This window comes from Chlorocebus sabaeus, chromosome 16, assembly GCF_047675955.1.
Source record: "Chlorocebus sabaeus isolate Y175 chromosome 16, mChlSab1.0.hap1, whole genome shotgun sequence".
Taxonomy (NCBI): domain Eukaryota; kingdom Metazoa; phylum Chordata; class Mammalia; order Primates; family Cercopithecidae; genus Chlorocebus; species Chlorocebus sabaeus.
In genome coordinates, this window is record NC_132919.1 from 26,072,299 (window position 1) to 26,095,070 (window position 22,772).

The window sequence follows — 22,772 nt, forward strand, 5'->3', positions numbered from 1 at the left end:
CATGGCAGTTACATTTATTGACCAGTGGCTGAGTGCCAGGCACTAGCTAAGCACATTATAGGTAGCATCGCAACTTCCCCGAGAGACATCTATCCTAACAATGTCTTAACTCGTTTTCTGGAGTGTGGGGATCATATATGAGCCAGAGGGAGACACCTCCGTCCAGTCCAGTGCCATCAGCCACAGAACATGTCCAGGAAAAGTCTATGTTTTAACCCTATACTTCCCAACCTGTTTCATGCCCTGGCACATATAAAAAGTGACAATAAATTTGGGGTATACTGAGACAAGGGGGTGAGGTGGAGGTTCCCAGTTGGGAAAATCCATTAAGCTGCTTATAATCAAAAATGCATTTTCCCAAATCCTTTTAAATCTCTTAGATTTCTGAGAGGGGGTGAGAATAAAAAAAAAAAAAAATTTAAACATAATTTAATGGAGATAGGCTATTGACTCTTAGCACCTTAGAAAGAGCAGCCTTCAACCTCCAGAAAGGGACCGACCTGGGCCATGTGGTTTCTTGAGATGCAACCTTGGACAAATGACTTAGCCTCTCTTGGCTTGTTTCTCTCTGCAGAGGTAAGAACTCCCCCACAGGATTATAAAGGCAGGAGGTGAAGATGGCATCGGGATCAGTTCTTGGGCCAAGTAAAAAAATTCAACCTCAGATACCCCTGGAGAGGAAGACAATTGTTTCTTTCAATAGAAACTACTCAGCCAGGCTGGGTGGCTTATCCCTGTAATCCCAACGCTGGGAGGCTGAGGGAGGGGGATTGATTGAGCCCAGGAGTTCAAGACCAGCCTAGAAAACATGGCAAAACCTCATCTCTACAAAAAATACACAGATAGCCAGGTGTGATGGCATGTAGTCCCAGCTACTTGAGAGGCTGAGGTGGGAGGACTGCATTCACCTGAGAGGTGGAGGTTGCAATGAGCCAAGATCCATCCACTGCACTGCAGCCTGTGTGACAGAGCGAGACCCTGTCTTGAAAAAAAATGAATTAATTAACTAAAAGAAAAAGAAAAGAAACTGGTCAAGGAGGAGGGAATTTTCTGAACATTAGTGACGGTTTGGGTGGTACCTTCCAGATACATTGGAATTTATTTGGTTTTCTCCGGATATTTGCTTTCTTTTGCTCTTTAGCCATTTTATTGAGATACAATTCACATACCATCCAATTCACCCATTTGAAGTGTACAATTCACAGATTTTTGGTACAGTCACAGAGTTGTGCAACCATCACAACAATCTAATTTTAAAATGCTTTTACCACTCAAAGAGAAAAAAAACCCATAGCTATTAGCAGTCATTCTCATTCCTCCCCACCCCTACCCCTAGCCGTCCCTAGCCCTTGGCTAATCTACTTTCTTTCTCCATAGATTTGTCTGTTACGGACATCTCATACAAATGGAATCATGCACTATATCTTTTGTCTTTTGGAACTGGCTTCTTTCACTTAGTATAATGTTTTTGAGGTTCACTCATGTTGCAGCATGCATAATACTTCATTTCTTTCTCTTGCCAAACAATATTCCATTATGTGGCTATACTACATTTTATTTATCCATTCTTTAGTTGAAGGACATTTGTACTGTTTTCTTGTTTGGTTTTTATGAATAAGTCTATAAACTTTTCTGTACAAGATTTTTGTGTGAACGTGTTTTCATTTTCCTTGGATATATACATAGGAACAGACTTGCTAGGTTAAACAGTAACTCTATGTTTAACATTTTAAGGAACTGCCAAACTGTTTCCAAAGTGGCCACACCACTTTACATTCCCTCATCACTGGATGAGGGTTCCAGTTTCTCCACATCCTCACCAACACTTGTTATTATCTCTTTTTTATTATAGCCATTCTACTGGGTGTGAAGTGGTAACTCATTGTGGTTTTGGTTTGCATTTCCCTGATGGCTGAGAAGCATCCCTTGTGTGCATATTGGCCACTTGTATATCCTCTTTGGTGAAATGCCGGTTCAGATCTTTTGCCTATTTTGGTATTTGGTTTTCATAGCATGTTTGCCCTTTTAATGGGAGTGTTAAGCTGGGAAGGTGGATAGTGCTTGATTAATGCTTGAGTTAACATGAGTGGATGAGAATGGCTCCCTACATTTGGAGAAGCTTTTGTTTGGCTATGAAGGCCTGGGGTTTTTTCCATATTCCCTGTGCTCTCCCTCTGTTCACTTTTAAGCCAGGGTTCTGACCCAGGTTATTTTCTGACCCAGCTAAGTATGCAAGGGAAAAAAATAGGAGCTTGCACCAGAGACAGCATGAAATCCACACTGCAGCAAAGATGAAGACAAGGATGAGGATGTTTGTTTACCTCCAGGCTAAGGCTGGATTGGCAAGTTGTCCTCTTGGACAATTCCTCTTACCTTCTCTTACTCAAGAGTTTTAAAGATTAGTCATGTGAATAGAAAGATGACAGTATCAGAAAAACATGTCAAGGAATTCACTATTTCTCAGCCAGACTTGTTAGCAACAAAAGTTATAGGTAGTGGTGTATCTGTGTGTGTGTGTGTGTGTGTGTGTGTGTGTGTGTGTGTGTGAGAACTAACGTCTATAAATAGGAAACAAACTTTTAGAAAAATAATACTTTAAAAATTGACACATGAAAGAAGCTTCTGGATTACTGTGTGTAATCATAGCCACCTAAAACTGATGGGGCCACCCATTTCCAGAAGCCATACAGATCAATAAAAGAGCAAATTAAACCATTCATAACCCAGTCCAGATGGAGATATAGATGGGATTCTCCATAAATAGGAGATGTTCAATGTTTGTTGAATTAAAGAATGAATGGGTAAATGAATATACGGCACACTGCAGAGGAAATGGGCACGCTCTTCCTTTGGGGCCCGACTGCAACCCATACAGAGCGCTAGCACTTCTCACACTGCATAGTGTGTACAGGATTAAAGGTCTGTCTACCACTGGACGGTAAGTTCCAGAGGCAAGCACTGTGACGTATTCATTCAACAAATGCTTGGGAAGCTCATACTATGTGCCAGACACTGTGCTGGGTGCTGGCAGGATGAGAGTGGTGAACTAAACCAAGTCCTTCCTGTGGAGCTCACTGTCTATGGACCGATTCTTCCTTCGTGTCCTCATCATCTGCTCAGTCCAGGGATGCAGTAGACGCTAGTAAGTGTTCCTCCTCCTTTGCTCACCAGATTTTTGAAGGAAAGATTTGAAGCTGTTCCACTGAGAAACATTTTGTCAGAGGCTCAAAAGCAATCTTGCAGCCTCTGAGCAGTTCATTAGCAGATTGCTTTAACTGGCTCCAACCCTGCACCCTGCTTCTTTGATTCGTTGTTGGAACCATGTGCCTTTCTGGGGTGACCTTGTGCCTACCTGCTCCACACGGTGCTCTTAATCCCGTAAGGCACTGTTCTAAAGCCTCTCATCACTTCAAACTACAGTCACCCACCCCAAGTTAACGAGTTTACTCCCTCAGGTCAAACTGGCCACAGCCATGGTTCTCCATCATCACACAAAGGGTGTCTGTTTTGTTTGTTTTGGATGCTCAAGTTAATCTCCACCCATTAGGGAGGCAAAATGGACAGGTTCATTTCAAGAGGATGGGAGGAAGGTTGGGTTTCAGCACTTGGTAACCTTTACTTTGGGAGAAATCCTCTCTCTGCACTTCCTGGAGGAAGTGCCTGCCACTTGTGCAGTGAGAGCAGTGTTCCCTCCTCCAAAGCAGCTCGCATCCATCGGTGGTAAGAAGACTTAGCCAAGAAATACTCACCATCTCCCAGCCTTTCTCATTACTAGAAAGCAGTGAGAAACAAACAAACGAAAGACAGACATCACAGTTTGCCTGCGATCATCATTCTTTCCATTAAGCCAACACTTAAGAGCTCACAGCCTCACAGACACAACTGGCCTGGAGGGTTCTGTAATGACCAATACCTGGTTCCTGGCTTCAAGGGCTTCACTCTTTGGTGGAGGAGACAACTACATAAAGGGTTGATTACAAAATCGCCCCTTTGGAGAAGGTCCAAACTCTTTAGCAAGGCCTGCAAGGCTCTGCACGATTTGGTTCCCGTGGTGTATTCCAGCCTCACACCCTCTACTTCCACCCCTATTTTCTCCACTCACCACGATGTCTTAACCACACCAAGCAGCATGCGAGTCCCTGAACAAGTGGTGCTACTTCTGTCCTTTGCTTAAACTACTCCTTGGCCTGAAATGCCCCTCTCGCAAGCTAGCAAAGATGCTTCTGTCCCCTTCTCTGACAGAGCTCTCTCTGCAGCAGATCCCAACTGGGAAAAAGGGAGATGCCTGAATCTTAATTCAAGTTTTGAAATTTTATTTTCCTGAGACTGGACATTTCACTTCATGCATTGAAACTGTTCTGTGACTTAAAAGTAGCCATAGCTTTGGGTTTTTAAAATTTGAGTCCAGCCAAGAATGTTTGAGACTTTGTCTCAGTTTTTATCCAGGGACAGGGAGAACAGGAACCTCCAGAAAAAATATACAAAGGAATTGTGAGAGAAAAAGATAAATCTATGTTATGATCACATCCTATGAGCCACAATTGCTCAACCTCCAGGCAACCCATGCCTGTCTTTCCCTTAGACTGTGAGTCCCTTCCTGCGTGGAGGGAAGACCGTGCAGTAAATGTTCAATGAAGACGGGGTGGGCACACGGGTGAGAAATGGAACTGCACAGTGCAGGACAGGCTCTGCCTCAGGAATCATGTGCTCGTGTAGGACTCAAGGCTAGCACTGCCCCAGGAGTCAGCCTCAGATATGCAGGGTCTTGCAAAGGAGGCCCTTGCGGGTTTTAACATCTGTCTTTCGCTACACAGATAAACCCAGAAACTTTATAATGCAAATGCACCCCAGAAAGGCAATGTGAATCCAAAGGAGTATCTAAGTGTGGACAACACATGTCAGATGCTTTCCTGCTGACACTTTTGCTTGTACAGTGGACACCAGGGAGAGCCGTAAGGACCTACCTAAAGAGAAGCGTAGGTTGGGCACGGTGGTTCACACCTGTAATCCCAGCACTTTGGGAGGCCGAGGCAGGCAGATCACTTGAGGTCAGGAGTTCAAGTCCAGCCTGGCCAGCATGGTGAAACTCCAACTCTACTAAAAATACAAAAATTAGCTGGGTGTGGTGGCGGGCGTCTGTAATCCCAGCTTCTCAGGAGGCTGAGGCAGAAGAATCACTTGAACCCGGGACGCAGAGGTTGTAGTGAGCTGAGATTGTGCCACTGCACTCTAGCCTGGGCAACAGAGTAAAACCCCATCTCAAAAAAAAAAAAAAGAAAAGAAAAGAAAAGAAAAAAGAAAAGAAAAGGAGAGAAGTGTCGTCACCAGGTAAACCAAAGACAAGAGATGGAAGCCACATGGCTGACAGCCCATCTGTGTGCACTGCCATAATCTCACCACCCCGTGGGATGTGCAACCTGTAGCAGTGAAAAAAGTGAGCCTGACAGGTTAACAAATCTGCCCCAAATCACACCACCACTAAGTGACAGACTGGGATTCACATTCAGGTGTGTGTATCTCCAGCGCCCCTTCCAGCAGGCCACACTGGCTGACTCTGGGTCAAACCTTCATCTCCTTCTTCCGTTTGCTTGGAGGCTACTCTGGAAGCCTTCAACTCTGTGCATTTGAGAATTGAGAGGAGAAATGAAGGACCATCCCCACGGCCCACACAGGGCTGGGAGCAGTGAAAGTCAGAGGGCAGGCTGGAAGGCAAGGCTGCTGCTGAGGAGGGGAGGCTCTCCCAGGCTTCAACAGCGCCCCTGTGTGCACAGTGCCGCGTGCATCCTGCCTCCCCTACCGTGGGCCCCTGCGTGACCGGGCTCACTACCCTCAGTGGCAGCACAGGGGCTGGGGGAGAGCAACCAACACACCGTGCACCCACCCCACCCCTTGCTGGCTCCCTCACAGGCCAGCCGCATGCTGGAGCTGGGCACCCACTGTCTGACATGTGGCGAGTCAGCACAGCTGGACCAAGGACCTACCCAGGAACCACAGGTCACAGAACCACTCCAGGAGTTGGTCAAGAGCAAGTGACACTAACTCTATCCCGAACCTTTGTCAGCCTTCACTCATTTCTCTCCTGCTGGGAAAACATCTGGGATACAGCTGCCCCCACTCCTATGATTACAATACAGCCCTGCCACCTGAGGAGGGGCCCCCAGCTCAATGACGGGGTGCGGACAGGGGCCTGGCTCAGCTTTGGCCCTAGCCTGAAACCCCTCAGCTTGCTCATACCCTAGTGGGGCAGATGTGACCTCATCAACTGTTGTCTGGCAGTGGGGCCAGTCCCAGTCACCTTCTCTGAAGAATGACCCCTCCTAGGCAGCTTTGTCTGACTTGACTGTAGGTTCTCAAGAGTGGATGACACTCAGGAGGGGGACAATGTATGCTTAGGGAATGTAAGGTTTATCAGTTGAGAAGACACACGAGCTTCCACAAATTGATATATTTACTTCATTGTCAGCGGAGTACACACGCACAAATAGATATCTCTGAGTCATTTTAACTCACATAATTACAAGGATACAAACACACACTACTTCATCCCCGTGGCTGAGTGCCCTTAGGAAATACTCAAATCCCAGTGGGACTTCTCTCTGCATCTTCTGGCCACTCTGGTCATTCTCCCTGGGCCCACCCACCTTCTCCCCCTCCCTTCCATTCTTCCACGATGGTGGCAAAGCAGGGAAGGGCCAGTGGAAACAGATCACAGGTGCGCAGAGGCTTGGACAGGCCAGAGTCCACCGCAGCTGCTTTGGTGTCTCTCCTTGGTTCATGTGGTGGGCACTTCACCACTTCATGGACACTGTCAACTCCCTGAAGGCAAGGCCCAGGGCTTTGACTTCCCTGGGCATAGAGAGACAGTGGTCAGGAAAAGCAGCTCTTTGGCAGACTGCTGGGTGTGTGACAACTGTGAGGGCTCAGGGGCTACAAGCAGGGACAGGGCAACCTCGCAAACAAATAACTGAGACCCGACGCGGTGTGCACTGGAGCAGAGCTGTGCAGGGCGCTGCAGGAGCAGAGGAGGGGGTGGGGCAGGACGGCTTCCTTGGACGGAGCCCTTCAGGCACTGTCATGTGCCACATCCTGTGTGAGGCACTTCACCTTCATCTTACTGAATCTGGGATTCAAATCCAGATCTGTCTGCTTCTAAAACCCACGCGCTTTCTTCTGTACAGGTTGCTACCTGAGGGGACATCTGCTCTGGGACTCAGAGAATGATAAAGAGATCTCCAGAATAAATGAATCACTTTCAGAGAAAAGTAAAAGAACAAAAACACAAAAATAAAAAACACACAAAAGAAACAAAAAAATACCACATTCTCCCCAAATTTCACATCGTAAGTGGCTGGAAGTGCAAACATAAAGGATGCTGGCAACATGGCGGTGGCAAGAGGAGCCTCCGAAGCAAGCTCAGCTTCTCCCCTGATTTCTAGCTTTCAGCCAACAAGGCCAATGGATCTTCCAAACCTGCTGCTGCTGTTGAGCTCCAGAAGAGGCGCCTCTCAACTTCCAGAGGCCAGGAAGGCCCACTCTCCGGGCTCTCAGTTTTGTTTTTTATACTGCAAGACAGAGAGATTTGAAGTGGAGGAGGGAAGCCAACAGGGGCAGGAGGACTCTGGGGAAATCTCAAGCCTCCATCATCTGGACCTCACCTGCCTCCTGCAGGGGCTTCTTGGAGGTGGTGAAACCCAGGCAAGAGGCACTGGGCAGCCAAACCTCTAGTTCATGCCTGGACTCCCTTTCTTCTTTAATGAAAAAGGAAGCTGACAGGGGTGGGGAGGGAGGATAATAAGGAAACTGGGGTGCCTGTCCTCTCTGAGTCTTGTTTCAGGGAAAAAAAAAAAAAATCCCAGGTGGAGGAGGACCCTTGGAAGCCAGTTACTATAATCACTGGGTTTTTTAAAATGGACCCTGGGTCCCATATCTGGAGAGTGAGTTGGAAGGACAGGGAGGTAGGGGCACACTCCAACTCTCTAGGGCCTCCTAATACCAGCATCTAAGGGCCAAGAAGCCAGTCAACACTCCTGACTCCCTCCCTTCCTCCACCAAAACATACTGAATGTTTCCTCCATAATTCTGCCCCAGTGTGAATACGCCCCCGAGACAGGGAGTCCCTCCCCAGGACAGCTTTCCTGTCTGCGGCGTCACAGCGCCACTTCCGGCTCTGGCACTATAGCTTCCCCTCCTTCTTCCTACTGACCCTCTCAACTCCATCAGCACTGTTGGGCAGAAATTTGCCTTTAAGGACGAAGAGTAAGAGCCCCTCCCCACTTGCAGAATGTAAATACAACCAGAAGGGATCTGCCTTCACCTTTCAGCTTCTGGAGGAGGGAAGCAGCTGGCTGGTGGCCTTCTCCACAGGGACCATTCTCAACTGTGGGGCAGGAGTGGCCTCTAGTGGTCATGGGGATCACAGCCATCATCACCCCAGCTCACAGGCAGAGCCCGGGGGCCAAGCACCTACTTTGTTCATGATCCAGTCAGCATCTTCAATGGCCCTTTTAATAATCTGCTGGATTCTCTCAGGGTTGTCTTCATCTGAATGAACCCGAAAACTCTGCAAGTTTAAGCATAAGGAAAGATGACTAGGCAAAATTCCCAGGACCGACAGCTTCAGAGCACTAATCACAGGCCAGGGACACTGCTGGGCACTGTATACCCAGCAGCTCTAGACAGTTATGATTATCCCACACAGAGACAAGGAAACAGAGGCTCAGAAATCCCCCCTTGGCTGCTGAGCAATAGCATTTGAATCTTAGTCTATGTGACTGCAAAGCCATCAGGGTAGGTGCAAAGACTGGCCCCCAAGTTACCCCTAAATCAAGCTGAGCCCAAAAGCTATCAGGCAGTGGAGGCCAAGGGGAAACTTCCATCTCTCTTCCTCAGAAGAAGCTGCTTTCCCCAGGGTGAGATCTCTGCATAGGCTTCAGAGCAGGGAGGAAGAAGTAGGGCTTCTCTCAGCCCAGTGCTAGGAAAGCCACACAGGGAAGGAAGGGGAGGCAGTAGAGAGAGTAGTTTCAGGAGATCCACCCAGGCCCAATGCAGAGCATGGGATGCTGTTTGCTTGTGACCAGATGTTCACCCTTGAGAAGCAATCTAAGATTCAGGTTTTGCTTTCCAAAAAGAACTGGTGCCACACATGGTGGCTCACGCTTGTAATCACAGCACTTTGGGAGGCCAAGGTGGGCAGATCACCTCAGGTCTGGAGCCCAAGACCAGCCTGACAACATAGATAAATCCCATCTCTACTAAAAATACAAAGTTAGCCGGGTGTGGTGGCGTGTGCCTATAATCCCAGCTACTCAGGAGGCTAAGGGAGGAGAATCCCTTGAACCCAGACCCAGGAGGTGGCGGTTGTGGTGAGCCGAGATTGCACCATTGCACTCCAGCCTGGGTAACCAGAGTGAAACTCCATCTCAAAAAGAAACAGAACTGGCCTCTTTCCCTCCCCGTCACTCCCAGCCCCACACATCCCCCTGCTCATCTTTAGGAGCCCCCTCAGCATCCACCTCTGGGATGCCCTCCTTGACTCCCCAGACAGCTAACTACTCCCTTCTCCACGTCTCCACAGTCCTCTGTGGCTACCGCCACCTCTTTTTTTTTTTTTTTTTTAACTTTCCATAATATATTTGTATGAATTTTAGCTAACTTTCTATTTGGAAATGATTTCTCACTTACAGAAAGTTGTGATAATAATACAAAGAATTTCCTATCAGAATCACTGATTGTTAACATTTTGCTACACTTGCTTTATCATTCTCTTTATATAAGTATGTATAAGTCTTTTCAGAAGCATTTAAGAATAAGTTACAGACACCCCATCCTTACCCCTAAACATTCCCATGTGTATTTCCTAATGACAAGGGCATTCTCTGACATAACCACAATAATCAAATGCAGAAGACTCAACATTGAAACAACACTATAATCTATAGCCCACATTCCAATTTCATGCACTGCCCCAGTAATAGTGTTTTGTTTCCTTTTTTTCTTTTAAGGCAGGTTCTCACTCTGTCACCCAGGTGAGAATGCAGTGGCACAATCACAGCTCATTGCAGCCTCGACCTCCTGGGTTCAAGCAATTCTCCCAACTCATTGTTTGATTTTTCTGTAGAAAAGACCAGGTTGGTCTTGAACTCCTGAGCTCAAACAATCTGCCTGCCTTAGCCTCCCAAAATGCTGGGATTACAGGCATGAGCCATCATGCCTGGCTCCCAGTAATATTCTTTACAGCAATTTTTTTCTGGTCTAGGATCATATATTACATTTAGTCACCATATCTCTTCAGTTCTCTAATCCAGAACAGTTCTGCCTTTCTTTGTGTTTCACGACACTGACATTTTTGATGAGCACAGTCCTATTAGTTGTGTGGTAGATGACCTCTCAATTTGGGTTTACCTGATGTTTTCTCAGGATTAAATTCAAGTTGTACACTGTTGGCAGGGATGCCTGCCTAAATGATGTCGTGCCCTGCAGTCTATTTTAATTACCCACTTAGCTGCCTCATACGTGCCCTAGCACAGCTGGTATGCTGGCTGATGCACCCTGTGTTTCCTGGACAGAGAGGAGCTGGGCTGCCCAGCACTGGTTTCCTGTGGCTCTTACCACACTGCCACCTCACCACCATCTCAGAGACTAGCTCTGTGCCCTGGCCTTGGCCTCTGACCCGCACCCCCAAGCCTGCCATTAGAGGCAGCCCCCAGACCTGGTGGACCCAGCTCCCACCTGCCTGACAGCATGCTTGTAATGCTGCTGGATGCCCTTGGTCGGCAGCCGCCGGCAACAGCGCAGCAAGTATCGGTAGAGCTGCAGTGGCCTCTGAACCAGTTCTGCCCCAGGCAGCGGGGCCATCCGTGAGACCTTCTGTCCCTGGAAAACAAGGAGCATCACTTCTAGGGCATCAAGCCAAGTTCTATACTCAGCCCTGACCCCCAGGTCCCAGTACTCTGGGAAGCAGCCTTGGTGCAGTACAGTGGCCCCTCCTGTCCCATTCCATGGAGCCTGCACCTTGCAGTAGGCTGGGCATTCAGTCCTACAGAAGCTCTAGCCCAGAGCAGGCCCGCAAGACCAAGGGTGAGTGTGGAGGGAGATGTACAGCCTCAGCCCTGGCGTCTTCTTTCTGGAACTCAACTTCAGATGGTGCGTGAGTAGGTGTCCCTCACAGGCAGGGTAGGGTAGATAAGCAGGAAGACCCTGAGGGGCAATCACTAGGAAAATCACTAGGAAACCAGCTCGGACATCAGCCTTGGTCTGGTGAGGGCACCAAGCCACAGAGGGGAGAAAGCCTACAGGCCTGAGCCTCAAAACTCAAAGTGTGCTCCTGAGCCAGCAAAACCCACAGCACCGGGAGATCAACAGAAATGCAGTCTCGGGCCCCACCTCACATCCACCAGATCAAACCTGCATTTTAACAAGGATGCCAGGAGATTCGTATGCACATTTTAAAGTCTGAGAAACATGAATCTAGGGGACTCTGCAGAGAGAAGACGCTGGACAGAGTCACCACAGCGTGGGCACGTGATTTCATTTTGCTATGAGTTATCATAAAAATCACAATGGGCTGGGTGTGGTGGCTCACACCTGTAAGTTGGGCAGATTACTTAAGGTCAGGAGTTCGAGACCAGCCTGGCCAACACGGTGAAACCCCATCTCCACTAAAAATACAAAAATCAGCCAGGCTTAGTGGTGCATGCCTGTAATCCCAGCTACTTGGGAGGCTGAGGCAGGAGGATCACTTAAACCCCAGAAATGGAAATGGCAGTGAGCCAAGATAGTACCACTGCACTCCAGCCTGGGTGACAAAGCAAGACTCCATCTCAAAAAAAAAGAGAATCACAATGAGTACTTGTCTGTCTCTATTCACTTCACATGTGATTAATGAACACAGTCACAGAGAGGTCTGATAACTTGCCCAAGATCACACAACTGATAAAGCTGGAGCTTGGATTTGAACTCTGGCAGTCTGGTTTCAGAGCCTTCTTTTTTTTTTTTTTTTTTTTTTTTAAAAAGGCATAGTTGACATATAACCAACTTCATATACTTAAAGTATGTAATTTGATAAGTGCTGCCACAGGTACACACCAGAGAAATCACCGCCATAATCAAGAGAATGAACATATCCATCATTCCCAAAATTTACCTCATACCCTTTGTAATCCCTCCCTCCCGCCCTCCCTACGTCCCCATCCCCAGGCAACCGATGCATTTTCCAGAGTTTTGTATAAATGGAATTATACAGCAAGCTCTCTTTTGTGTCTGCAGAACCCATATTCTTCTTTGTATTAACACTCTCTCTAAAGAACCCACAACTCTAGCCTAACCTCTTCTTTTTTAAGGGAACTATGAGAGTATAAATTGTTTTAAATGGTAGGTTCTAGAATATATGGGCTTGCAAAGCTTTTATCAGGCTCCTGCCTGAACCTCTGCCACAGCATCTGCCTGGTGTCCCAGTACCTGGCCTGTCAATCCAGTCTCCTCCACACCGTACCATGTGAGCTCTGGAATCAGTGTCCTGGGCGCATCCCAGTCAGTCACATGAACTGCTCCCAGACCCCTCAAACCACCAAATGTGGTGCCTTTTGGTGCACATGCAGTTCCCTGGCCATGGACTCCTTTCCATCTTCTCCATGTGAGGAACCTTGTTCATCCTTCCAGGCTCAGCTCAGTGTCCTTCCTCCTGGAAGCCCTTACTCACTGTCCCTCTCTGGAGACAGAGACACTCACCCTGTCCTCTGTGGGGCTGCAGTGCCCCCTCATGGTGCTGCCAGGGACTCATCTGCTACCTTGCCTGTGGCTCTCCCTGGGCTGAGCGCCTGGCCCACAGCGGGCTTCACTCACGGTTAACTAAACAGAATGAAGCTACTGTCTCCTCTGTACAGAGAGACACGCTCTATGTTCCAGATAAAGGAGCTAAAAGAGATCTAGTGACTGGCCTTAGTTTTAAAGGAACATATAAGGAAAAAAAAAAAAAAAAAAAAACCCTCCCCTCACCTCGCAAAAAGAACCAGAAACTAAATCCATCAGATGCCCTTAAACTAAGGAGGGAAGCTTAGGAAGTAGCTGGTTCCGGAGGCTCCTTCATTCCATTTACATCCCATTATCTCCTCGGCAACAATAAATGTGTCTCCTCAGCTACGTTAGCCAATTCCTCCTGGTTCCCTGGACTCTTGCTCTGATGCTGGAGTAGACAGGTGGTTGTCTGACCCCCACCATCCAGTCTCCCTTCTAGTAACAGCCCCAGTGTGTGATCTGGGGTGCACCCCTCCCCAGGTCTCAGCCTAGAAGGTCTGAGTGGGACTATCAGAGCCCTGCATCCACGTGGGTATAAGGACTGGCTCACACACGGGCATGTGACAAAAGCTAGTCCAATCACAGTGCATCGCAACACTTCTGCAGAAGTGGCATGAAAGGACTCTAGCTCCTTCCCACTAAACTTGATGCTGGCAGGATTTGATCCTCTCTCAGTGAAGCCATCCTGCCCCCTCGAGGAGCCTGAGACCACACTCACATAGCAGAAGGCAGAACTGAGACCCTGAGATAAAAACAAGCCCAAAGAATTTATTTGGGCCAGGGGTGGTGGCTCACGCCTGTAATCCCAGCACTTTGGGAGGCTGAGATGGGTGGACCGCTTGAAGCCAGGAGTTTGAGACCAACCTGAGTAACATAGGCAGACCCTGTCTCTACAAAAAATAAAAAACTAACTGGGCGTGGTGGCACACGCCTGTAGTTCCAGCTACTCAAGAGGCTGTGATGGGAGGATCCCTTGAGCTTCGGCAGTCAAGGCTGCAGTGAGCTGTGATCATACCATGGCACTCAGCCTGGATGATACAAAGTGAGACTCTGACTCAAAAAAAAAAAAAAAAAAAAAAAAAAGGAATTCATTTTGGCCCTAAAACCATCTACCTGCAGGAAGTCCTTCCCCTAGACTTCTCAATGATCTGAGCCAATTAATCCCCTTTCACCAAAGCAGCTGGAGTTCGTTGTTTTGTCTCCTGTAACCCAAAACTTGTAACTGATGGACAGACCCTGACCTCACAAATTCTTCCATGATGCCCTCTGATGATTCCAGGCTGTAAAGAAGAGTAGGACAGGACAGGGCTTCTCAAGTTCCTCCTGCTATCAATCATGACCGTGCCTCACCACCCAGAAATCAGAGGGGAACCCGTTCCAGGGTGACCAAGACCATGAGGGGCAACCACAGGAGACATACCACCAAAGTCCCCAACCTGATGGGTAGACTCCACTGGCAGGCTTCCCCAAACTATATAAAGTAGTAATCAAATATTGTAAAATGCTAGTCGCGGAACAGATGGTTACCATCTGCAGTCCTCAAAATTAACATTTGGAAAGAGCACAACTTTGTTTCATTACTTAAAAACTCAAGCAATACTTAGTAACCAACCCAGCAAGTATGGGCGGCAGATTATTTTCAGCTCAATTATAATACTTAGTCATTCTCAGTAATAACTAGTAGAGAATACATGTGTGGGTCCACTTAGAAGAGCTAAACTAAAATGTTTTAATTTGATTTAAAGCGTGGGTTTGCTATTATTTAAGGGGCAATGAACCTCATAGCATCATTGCTAAAACTGCAGTCTAAGCCTCTGGGCCTGGCAACACTTACCTCCCTTGCCCTGCCCTTTGGACTTGATCTTGGCCTCTGCACCCTGGCTCCCTGCCTCTGTGATGGCTGCTCCATCTTCCCAGGCAACCAAACCAAAATCATCAGTCAACCCAGGTTCCTCCTCCTCAATCCCCATGCCACTGGTTTCTTTCTTTTCTTTTCTTTTCTTTTTTTTTTGAGATGGAGTTTCGTTCTTGTTGCCCAGGCTAGAGTGCAATGACGCAATCTCGGCTCACCACAACCTCCCACTCCTGGGTTTAAGTGATTCTCCTTAGTAGCTGGGATTATAGGCACATGCCACCACGCCTGGCTAATTTTGTATTTTTAGTAGAGATGGGGTTTCTCTATGTTGGTCAGGCTGGTCTCGAACTCCCAACCTCAGGTGATCCGCCCACCTCGGCCTCCCAAAGTGCTAGGATTATAGGCATGAGCCACCACGCTGGGCCCCATGCCACTGGTTTCTAAGTCCTATCAAATTTCACCTCTGAATGCCCCTCATATTATTCCCTTCCTCTCTACTCTACTGCATACCCTTGGGTCAGACTTTTTCTGGGACAACTGAAACAGCCCCTAGCTGGTCTCCGTGTCTTCCAGTCCATTTTCTGCCATCCTACTCTGCCCAACAGCCAGAGTGACTCTTTCTAAAACATAAATCTCAAAGTGTCCTGTCCTTCATAAAGCCCCTAATATCCACCCCTGCCCCCATCATTCATGGCAACTTTTCCCAAAATGTAGAACAAATACCTGAAATCATTTTAAGTAGTATATGGCCAGTATTTTTTACTGTAATGATCTTACATTTATTTTCATGTGTAATGAGGGGGAAAAAAACACGTTTTCATAGGTATTAATGGCCTAAAGCAATTTTTTCAAATGGGCATAAAATTGATTTTTTTTTTTTTTTATGTATCAAACAAATAATGCAATTGAAATGTGGACCCAGCAAAAATCATGAGGGTCCTGAAGTGTGGAAAGCACTGGTCTACAGAATAAAATCCAGGCTTCTGTCCATGGCCTGCAAGGCCCCTCTCGATCTGGCCCCTACCTACCCCTCATCTGCACCTCTCACCACCCACGGCCTAGTCCAGGCAAACCGAGTCCTGTATGGCACACTCCATAACAGCCCATGCTGTGTTTGCCTGTTATGGTCTCAGCACTGGGACAGAATGTCTGGTGTGGAGTAGATGTATTCGTTGGGGTTCTCCAGAGAAATAGAACCTATAGGAGGGTGTGTGTGTGTGTGTGAGAGAGAAAGAGACAGAGAGAGAAGTTTATTATAATGAACTGGCTCGTTATGGAGATTGGCAAGTCCAAAATCTGGAGAGCCAATGTCCCAGTTCAAATACAAAGGCTGGAAGCTGCTGTAGAACCCGGAAGAGCTGATGTCCCAGTTCAAAAGCCACAGGCAAGAGAATTTTCTTACTCAGGAGAGGCTTAAACTTTTCGTTTTATTAAGGCCTTCAATGGATTGGAAAAGGCTCACCCATATTATAGAGGACTGTGTGCTTTACTCCATCGAACAATTTAAATGTTAATCTCATCCACAGATACCCACATTGAAACACCCAGAATAATGTTTGACCAAATACCTGGGCCTCCTGTGGCCCAGTCAAGTTGACACATAAAATTAACTATCCTGGTGGACATTCAATTTCTATTTTGAACGAATCCTCCTACTTCTGCCTACTGTGCCCCTCTCTGCTTCCTGCACACCTCCTGCCTCTTCCACACTCCGCTCTGTGGCCTGGCTTCTCCTCCTGAAAGCCCTCACTGACCCGGCCACCATGCTCAGTGGTTACCCTGAAACAGCCTTCATCACCCCACATTACTCTAGGTCAGGCCTCTAGTTCAGGCTCTTGCCGGGGTTGCTGGAAGGGTATCCACCTGCCCTAGGGCCCCACCAGCCATTCTCCACGTGGTGGTCACAGTGATTTGCCAAATTCCTGAATGAAAATCTTCACTGGACGTGAAAACGGTAGTGTGAATTACGAATTTCCTTGGGTCATGAGACTGATGTGGTTATGTAGGAGAATCACCTTACTCTCAGGAGATGCAGGCAAAAGGATTTAGAAGTGATGAGTCATCAGGTCTGCAACCTCCTTTCAAATAGTTCAGCAAAAGACGGCACAGAGAGAAGAGTGAGGAAGATGAAGAAATGCAGCAGAATGTTCAGATCGAGTTCAGATGGTAGGTGTTAAGGGTGAACACTGCGCTGTTATTTCAACTTCCATATATTTGGAAAATTTTCCTAATAAAAAATTGCTTTAAAAACATACCTGGCAGGGAGCCACCCAGCTTTTCTCCCTACATGTGCTCCAAGTGGCAGGGAACTCACAAGTCCCCCATTTTCACTTGGAAAGTCCCTCCAGTTCTGAGTTAAAATTCCCCACTGTAAAGTTCCACTCACTGGTCTGAGCTCTACTCTTTGGGACAAAATCTTCCCTCACCTACTCCCAAGTCCAGCTTTTCATGATTCACAGTCAACTATCCCAGCCCCTCCCTAGTCCCTTTTCCAGTGTAAGCAGCCGGGAGGTGTTGTTGCGTCTCAAAGTGTCTCCGTCCCACTTGCCCTCTTCTGAATACACGTACCTTTATTTTTGACACCACTTTTAAACATGCTGTCCCATGGGAAAACAACAGTTTGGCCATGCTCTGACCAACTCCCCAGGCAGTGGCCCTGTCACCTCCTTTGACCTGGGAATTCAAGGAATGCAGCTCAGACTGCATTCTCTGCTGGGGCCCTCACGTGGCCCTGGCATTTGGCTCAAAGGCAATTTTCCATATACTGCTCTTTTTTTTCCTTTTTTTTGAGACGGAGTTTCGCTCTTGTTCCCCAGGCTGGAGTGCAATGGCGCGATCTTGGCTCACTGCAACCTCTGCCTCCCGGGTTCAAGCAATTCTCCTGCCTCAGCCTCCCCAGGACCTGGGATTACATGTTCATGCCACCATGCCCGGCTAATTTTTGTATTTTTAGTAGAGATGGAGTTTCGCCATGTTGGCCAGGCTGGTCTCAAACTCCTGACCTCAGGTGATCCACCCGCCTTGGCCTCCCAAAATGCTGTCATTACAGGCACGAGCCACTGCGCCCGGTTCCTGAGCTGTTCTTAAGTCTGTTTCCCCATCTTTTATTTTATGAGGTCATTCCAGAGTCACAATCTGCCACCATCCTTGGTGGGGGTCTGTTATATGACTGAATGTTATCCAACTCAATTCAACAAAACAAGAGCACAGAAACAGTCACATACCAGGTAAACACGGGGTAAGGACAAAGAGAAAGAGAGCAACCCTATATACTGGAAGCATCAGTCAACTACGCCATGCCATTCAGAGTATCTAGCATGTGTACAACTCTGGACCCAGCCCTAGGACTACAGAGATGAACAGTCTGGTATACCTAGCTCTCCAACCCAGAGCCTTGTGCAAAGCTCCCATCCAGGGAATGGGTAGGACATGCCAAGTTTGAGAGCTTTTCATTTTACCTCATTTAATCCTCACAACAATATTTTAAGGTAGGTTATCATTAGTCCCACTTTATAGATGAGGAAACTGAGGCCCTGAGAGGTTAAGTAACTTGCCAGGACCAACAAAGCTAGTATAGAGCAAGACCCGGAATAGAATCTAGGTCTATTTGATTCCAAAGACTATGCCCTTATCTGCTTCGTGAAACCACCTGCTATGTCTGAGCCACCCATAAAAATACTGACCAGATCAGGACTAAGGACCCCACAAAGAATCCAGCAGGATTCATGCACGACTAGGTTCAAGCATTTATAAAGGCACTTGACTGCACTATCATCCAGTACTTCTCAATCTTCTCTACAAAACCTTGCTCCATGCCTTTCTGAAACCCAAGGACATCATCTGCAGCTTCCCCCTGCGTATAGATGGAAAAAAAATCAAAAGAAAGAAAGAGTCACCAGGTTGACATCAATTACACAGATAAAGGAAATGAGCAACTAAAGAAATGCTTAACAACAAAGCTCTTACCAAATCCAGAGGAGAATATGACAGAATTTTTAAAAAGAGAAAATAAAGCTAAGGGAATTTCCTGGAAGTCAAGTGGTATCACTGGCACAGATGTTGAGAAGCAGGCCCACAGTTCCATTTAACCCCACTGTCCTTTTCCCTAACCTATGTCCCGATATAGGCACCTAAAAATAAGTGAGAAAAAGTCATATATTAAAAAAAGAACGAAAGAATGGAACTGCAGAAAATAACCAGAAATTATGCCCTATTGAGCACTGATACAAGCTAAATTAAGCCTGCATAGGCCATTTTTTAAATATGCAATTACTCTTCCTGACGGGGAAAGTTGAAAAATAGGAATGGAGTGGTTTTGCTTCCCACCCCCACCCACTCCAGGGCTCCATCTTGCACATCTGTGTTCTCCCAAGCTAGCAATGGGGCAGCAATCCCTGCCTCCCCCAGTCCCTCTCCTACACAGTCAAGGCTCTCCAGTCCCCTCACCCCCTTCCTGCCCCCTTCGCCCCTGTTGGCACTACCTTGGTTCTCAGCTTTGTACCCACAACTGGCTGGGACTATCCGAATACCTCCTGATCTGTCTCCCTCCTTCCAGCTCAATCCACACAGTGCCACCCAAGAACACTTCCTAAAAAGCACACCCTGTCACTCCCCTTCCTCAGAACCTCTGTAGAGAGTTCTCTACCCATGGCCTTCTGAGATCTGTTCCAGTCCCTCTCATCAATCTCCCCTCCTGCTGTCCTTCCCATACCGCCTGCATTTTAGCCACAGACTGAACTTGGAGGACTTTGGGATCAGATAGTCTGGGTTCAAATCCTGGTTCCATCATTTGCTAGTTCTAGGACCCTGGACGAGTTCCTTAACTTCTATCTCGAAGTCTGCTCCCCATCTGTCAGTGGGGTCCCTAATAAATAGTATTTCCTACATAGGACTGTTGTAAGAATGAAATAACACTCCTAGACTACTAAGTATGATGCCTGGCACACACTACGTGTTTACTACTAACTGTTGTTGTTAATATCATCTCTGAAACATGCTGTGCTTTCCCCTACCTTGACTTCTTCACCTGCCTCAAGAATTCCTCTTCATCCTTAGAGGTCCAGTTCCCTGTCACCTCCTTCAGGTTTTCATTCCATGCTATTCACACCCCTATTACAGTCATCACACTGCTCTGTAATCACTTATTGTGATTATAATCACACATATATAATTATTGTGATTATAGAGCAGGTTTTAGAGACAAAGAACCCTAGTGTAAAAGCCTACCTCTGCTATTTACTAGCTGTGTAATCCTGGTCAACCTGGTTGACTTCTCTGGACTTCTGCTTCCCCCACTGTAAACTGGAGAAAAGAATAACCCACCTCACAGGGTTTCTGTAAAGACGAACCTAGCTAACATATGGAAAGTGCCTAGCACAGGGGCTGGCACATCTTAAGTGCTTGAACGTCTTTTTTTTTTTTTTTTTTTTTTTGGCCTGAGACAGGGTCTCACTCTGTCACCTAGGCTGGAGTACAGTAGCATGATCAGGGATCACTGCAGTCACAACTGCCCGGGCTCAAGCGATTCTACCTCAGCCTCTCAAGTAGCTGGGATCACAGACACACGCCACCACGTCTGGCTAATTTTTAAAATTATTTATAGAAACGAGGTCTTGGCCTGGTTGGTCTCGAAATTCTAGGCTCAAGTGATCCTCCTTCCTCAGCCTCCTACAGTGCTGAGATTACAGGCATGAGCCACTGCGTCCAGCGTTGAACATCTTACCCTTTCCTACTTTACTTGACTATCTGTTCCTTGCTGACTGTAAGCTTCTAGAGGACAAGAGACTACACTGTATTAGTTCAAGACCTGTGAAATGAGGGGAAATGAGTAAGAAAATACATATTTTTTTTATATATTATATATTATATATATTTTTATATATTATATATATTTTTATATATAATATATAGTTTATATATTTTTATATATATTATATATTATTTTTATATAATATATATTTTATATATATTATATATTTTATATGTTATATATAATATATATTTTCTATATATATACTGTTATTAGTCACTCCTCCACAGTTTATAGTACCTGAACCATAATAGAAGTTCCACAGATGTCAACTGATTCCCAAGTTGCCAGAGGAAACTAAAGCCAGTAGGAAACTGTCCTGAAGTCACGAACCTATGGCAGGTGAACCCAGAAAACATTATGCTAAGTGAACGAAGCCAGTCACAACCGGCTTCTTAATGTATGATTCCATTTATACGAAACATCCAGAACAGGCAAATCTACAGAGACAGAAGTCCATTAGTGGTTGCCTAGGGCTGGGAGAATGGGAGAAGATAGGAGGGGGGAGTGACAGCTAAAGGAGGTGTTTCTTTTAGGGGGTAATGTTCTAAAAAATTATAGTGACGGCTGCACAACTCTGCAAATACACTAAAAGGCACTGAATTGGCTGGACGCGATGGCTCACGCCTGTAATCCCAGCACTTTTGGAGGCCGAGACGGGTGGATCACGAGGTCAGCAGATCGAGACCATCCTGGCTAACACAGTGAAACCCCGTCTCTACTAAAAATACAAAAAATTAGCCAGGCGTAGTGGCGGGCGCCTGTAGTCCCAGCTACTCGGGAGGCGAAGGTCGTGAACCCAGGAGGCGGAGCTTGCAGTGAGCCCAGATCGCGCCACTGCACTCCACGCTGGGCGACAGAGCCAGACTCCGTCTCAAAAAAAAAAAAAAAAGACACTGAATTGTGCACTTTAGATAGGTGAACTGTATACTTCATAAATTACATCTCAATAAAACTGTTTTTAAAACAATAACCACAAAAAGGATCAATCCTAGGAGCGAAAGGGTTTCGGCCACGGAGCAACTAGCTCTTACGCAGAAGCATAAATCATCAGGTCAAGGTTGCTCCGGCCACCAGGTGCCGCGGGCAGAGGGACGGTGGAGGAGACATTCTCCTTTTAAAAGTGGCCAGGCCGTGAGCCTCTGAGAGGCTGGACCCCTGGGCTGAACCGGACCCCGCGCCCCTCGCTCGCGCCGCAGGCCTTTCCTGCTCCTCCAGGGCCGCCCGGCCAGGCCTGTGTCAAGTCCGGGCGCCGCGCTCCGGTGCACCCAGCTCTCCGGGGGAAAAGCGCGGACCGCGAGGGAAAAAATGCCGGCGCGAGTGGCCCCTAGGTCTTCTATAGGTCCGAGGACGCCCGAGGCCGCCACATCCCTAGCCCGCCCAGCCACCCAGTGGCTCCAGCCGCGGCTGCCCCCGCACCCCCACCCTCGGCCTCGGCCTCGGCCTGCGCGGCGCGGCTCACCAGCCTCCAGGGGAACGCCAGCCCCGCCGCCGCAGCGACGAGTGCGCCTGCGCCCCGGGGACTGAGCGGCACCGCCCCTGCCCGGCGACGGTGAGCCCAGCGCCCTCTGCCGGCCGCGCGCGGGACTCGGGGTCCTACTGGGTGCCTCTTCCTTGATCTGACCCCACCCAGTTAAAAAGGAAAGCTGTCCCCACTAACAGCCTTCGTTACCTGTTACCTCAAACACCCACTCTGCCTTCTGGCTGTTGCTACGCCGGATATAAGCCCTAAAGGTACTCTCTCCTCCTTATTCCTGAATATGGATTGTGCTAAAATAGTAGGGGTGTTCAAGATCTCTGAAAGGCTTGCTGGAGGACTTTTCCTGAACCTCTCGTGTTGATGACAAGAATTGTGTTTGGATAGGAATCTGCGTTTTGAATCATTTCATCAAATTACAGTCCCATAACACCTGTCAAAAGAATAAATATGACAGTAATAAGCATGCTTCCTTTCAGACCCATCTATAATTATAATTGAGGAAAAGAATACAAAATTTAAACTTAGAGCTACTGCCAGCATCATTCTTTGAAAATGAAATAATGCTGTTTTATTAAATAGGCTCTCCCTGCTCTCTCATGTTTAAAGCTCAAGTGCTTCTCTGAATTGATTTAAATACAAGTTTTATATCCTGAAAGAAATAAAGATGAGTCATTATCTTAAGACAAACCCCCTGTTCAATGATGCTGCTGATCTCTCCGCTGATGTCTAAGCGGGAGTTAGGTGGTTAGTGGATAATATTGCTTCTGTTCACGTCTCTCTTCTCCAGGGCTTTTTAAACCTATTCGTAACGAAAAGTCTGATTTCCTTCAGACTCC

The 22,772-nt window shown here is 47.3% G+C and overlaps 1 protein-coding gene across 3 annotated transcripts; it reads right to left on the reverse strand.

Moving 5' to 3' along the window:
• Positions 1–6,430: 6,430 nt before the first annotated feature.
• Positions 6,431–22,038, reverse strand: LYRM9 (LYR motif containing 9). 3 transcript variants are annotated; one of them, XM_008010763.3, is made up of 4 exons: positions 21,919–22,038; positions 10,729–10,872; positions 8,468–8,560; positions 6,431–7,562 (listed from the first exon to the last, which is right to left on the reverse strand). In XM_008010763.3, the coding sequence occupies exons 2-4, from the start codon at positions 10,852–10,854 to the stop codon at positions 7,545–7,547; spliced, it is 237 nt and encodes a 78-aa protein (XP_008008954.1). In that variant the 5' UTR covers positions 10,855–10,872; positions 21,919–22,038; the 3' UTR covers positions 6,431–7,544. The 3 variants fall into 3 exon arrangements, with proteins under 3 accessions (XP_008008954.1, XP_008008953.1, XP_037848713.1); XM_008010762.3 differs by lacking the exon at positions 21,919–22,038 and adding an exon at positions 20,697–20,789; XM_037992785.2 differs by lacking the exon at positions 21,919–22,038 and having other exon boundaries at positions 10,729–10,892.
• Between the last annotated feature and the right edge of the window lie 734 nt (positions 22,039–22,772).

What these genes read in the sequence shown, in the direction of transcription:
- LYRM9 (XM_037992785.2), bottom strand. Translation starts at nt 10,890, where the DNA reads ATGCTCCTTGTTTTCCAGGGACAGAAGGTCTCACGGATGGCCCCGCTG. An exon ending in ACAAGCATGCTGTCAGGCAG is followed by an intron (nt 8,561 to 10,728) that starts GTGGGAGCTGGG and finishes TTAAACTTGCAG; the next exon opens with AGTTTTCGGGTTCATTCAGA.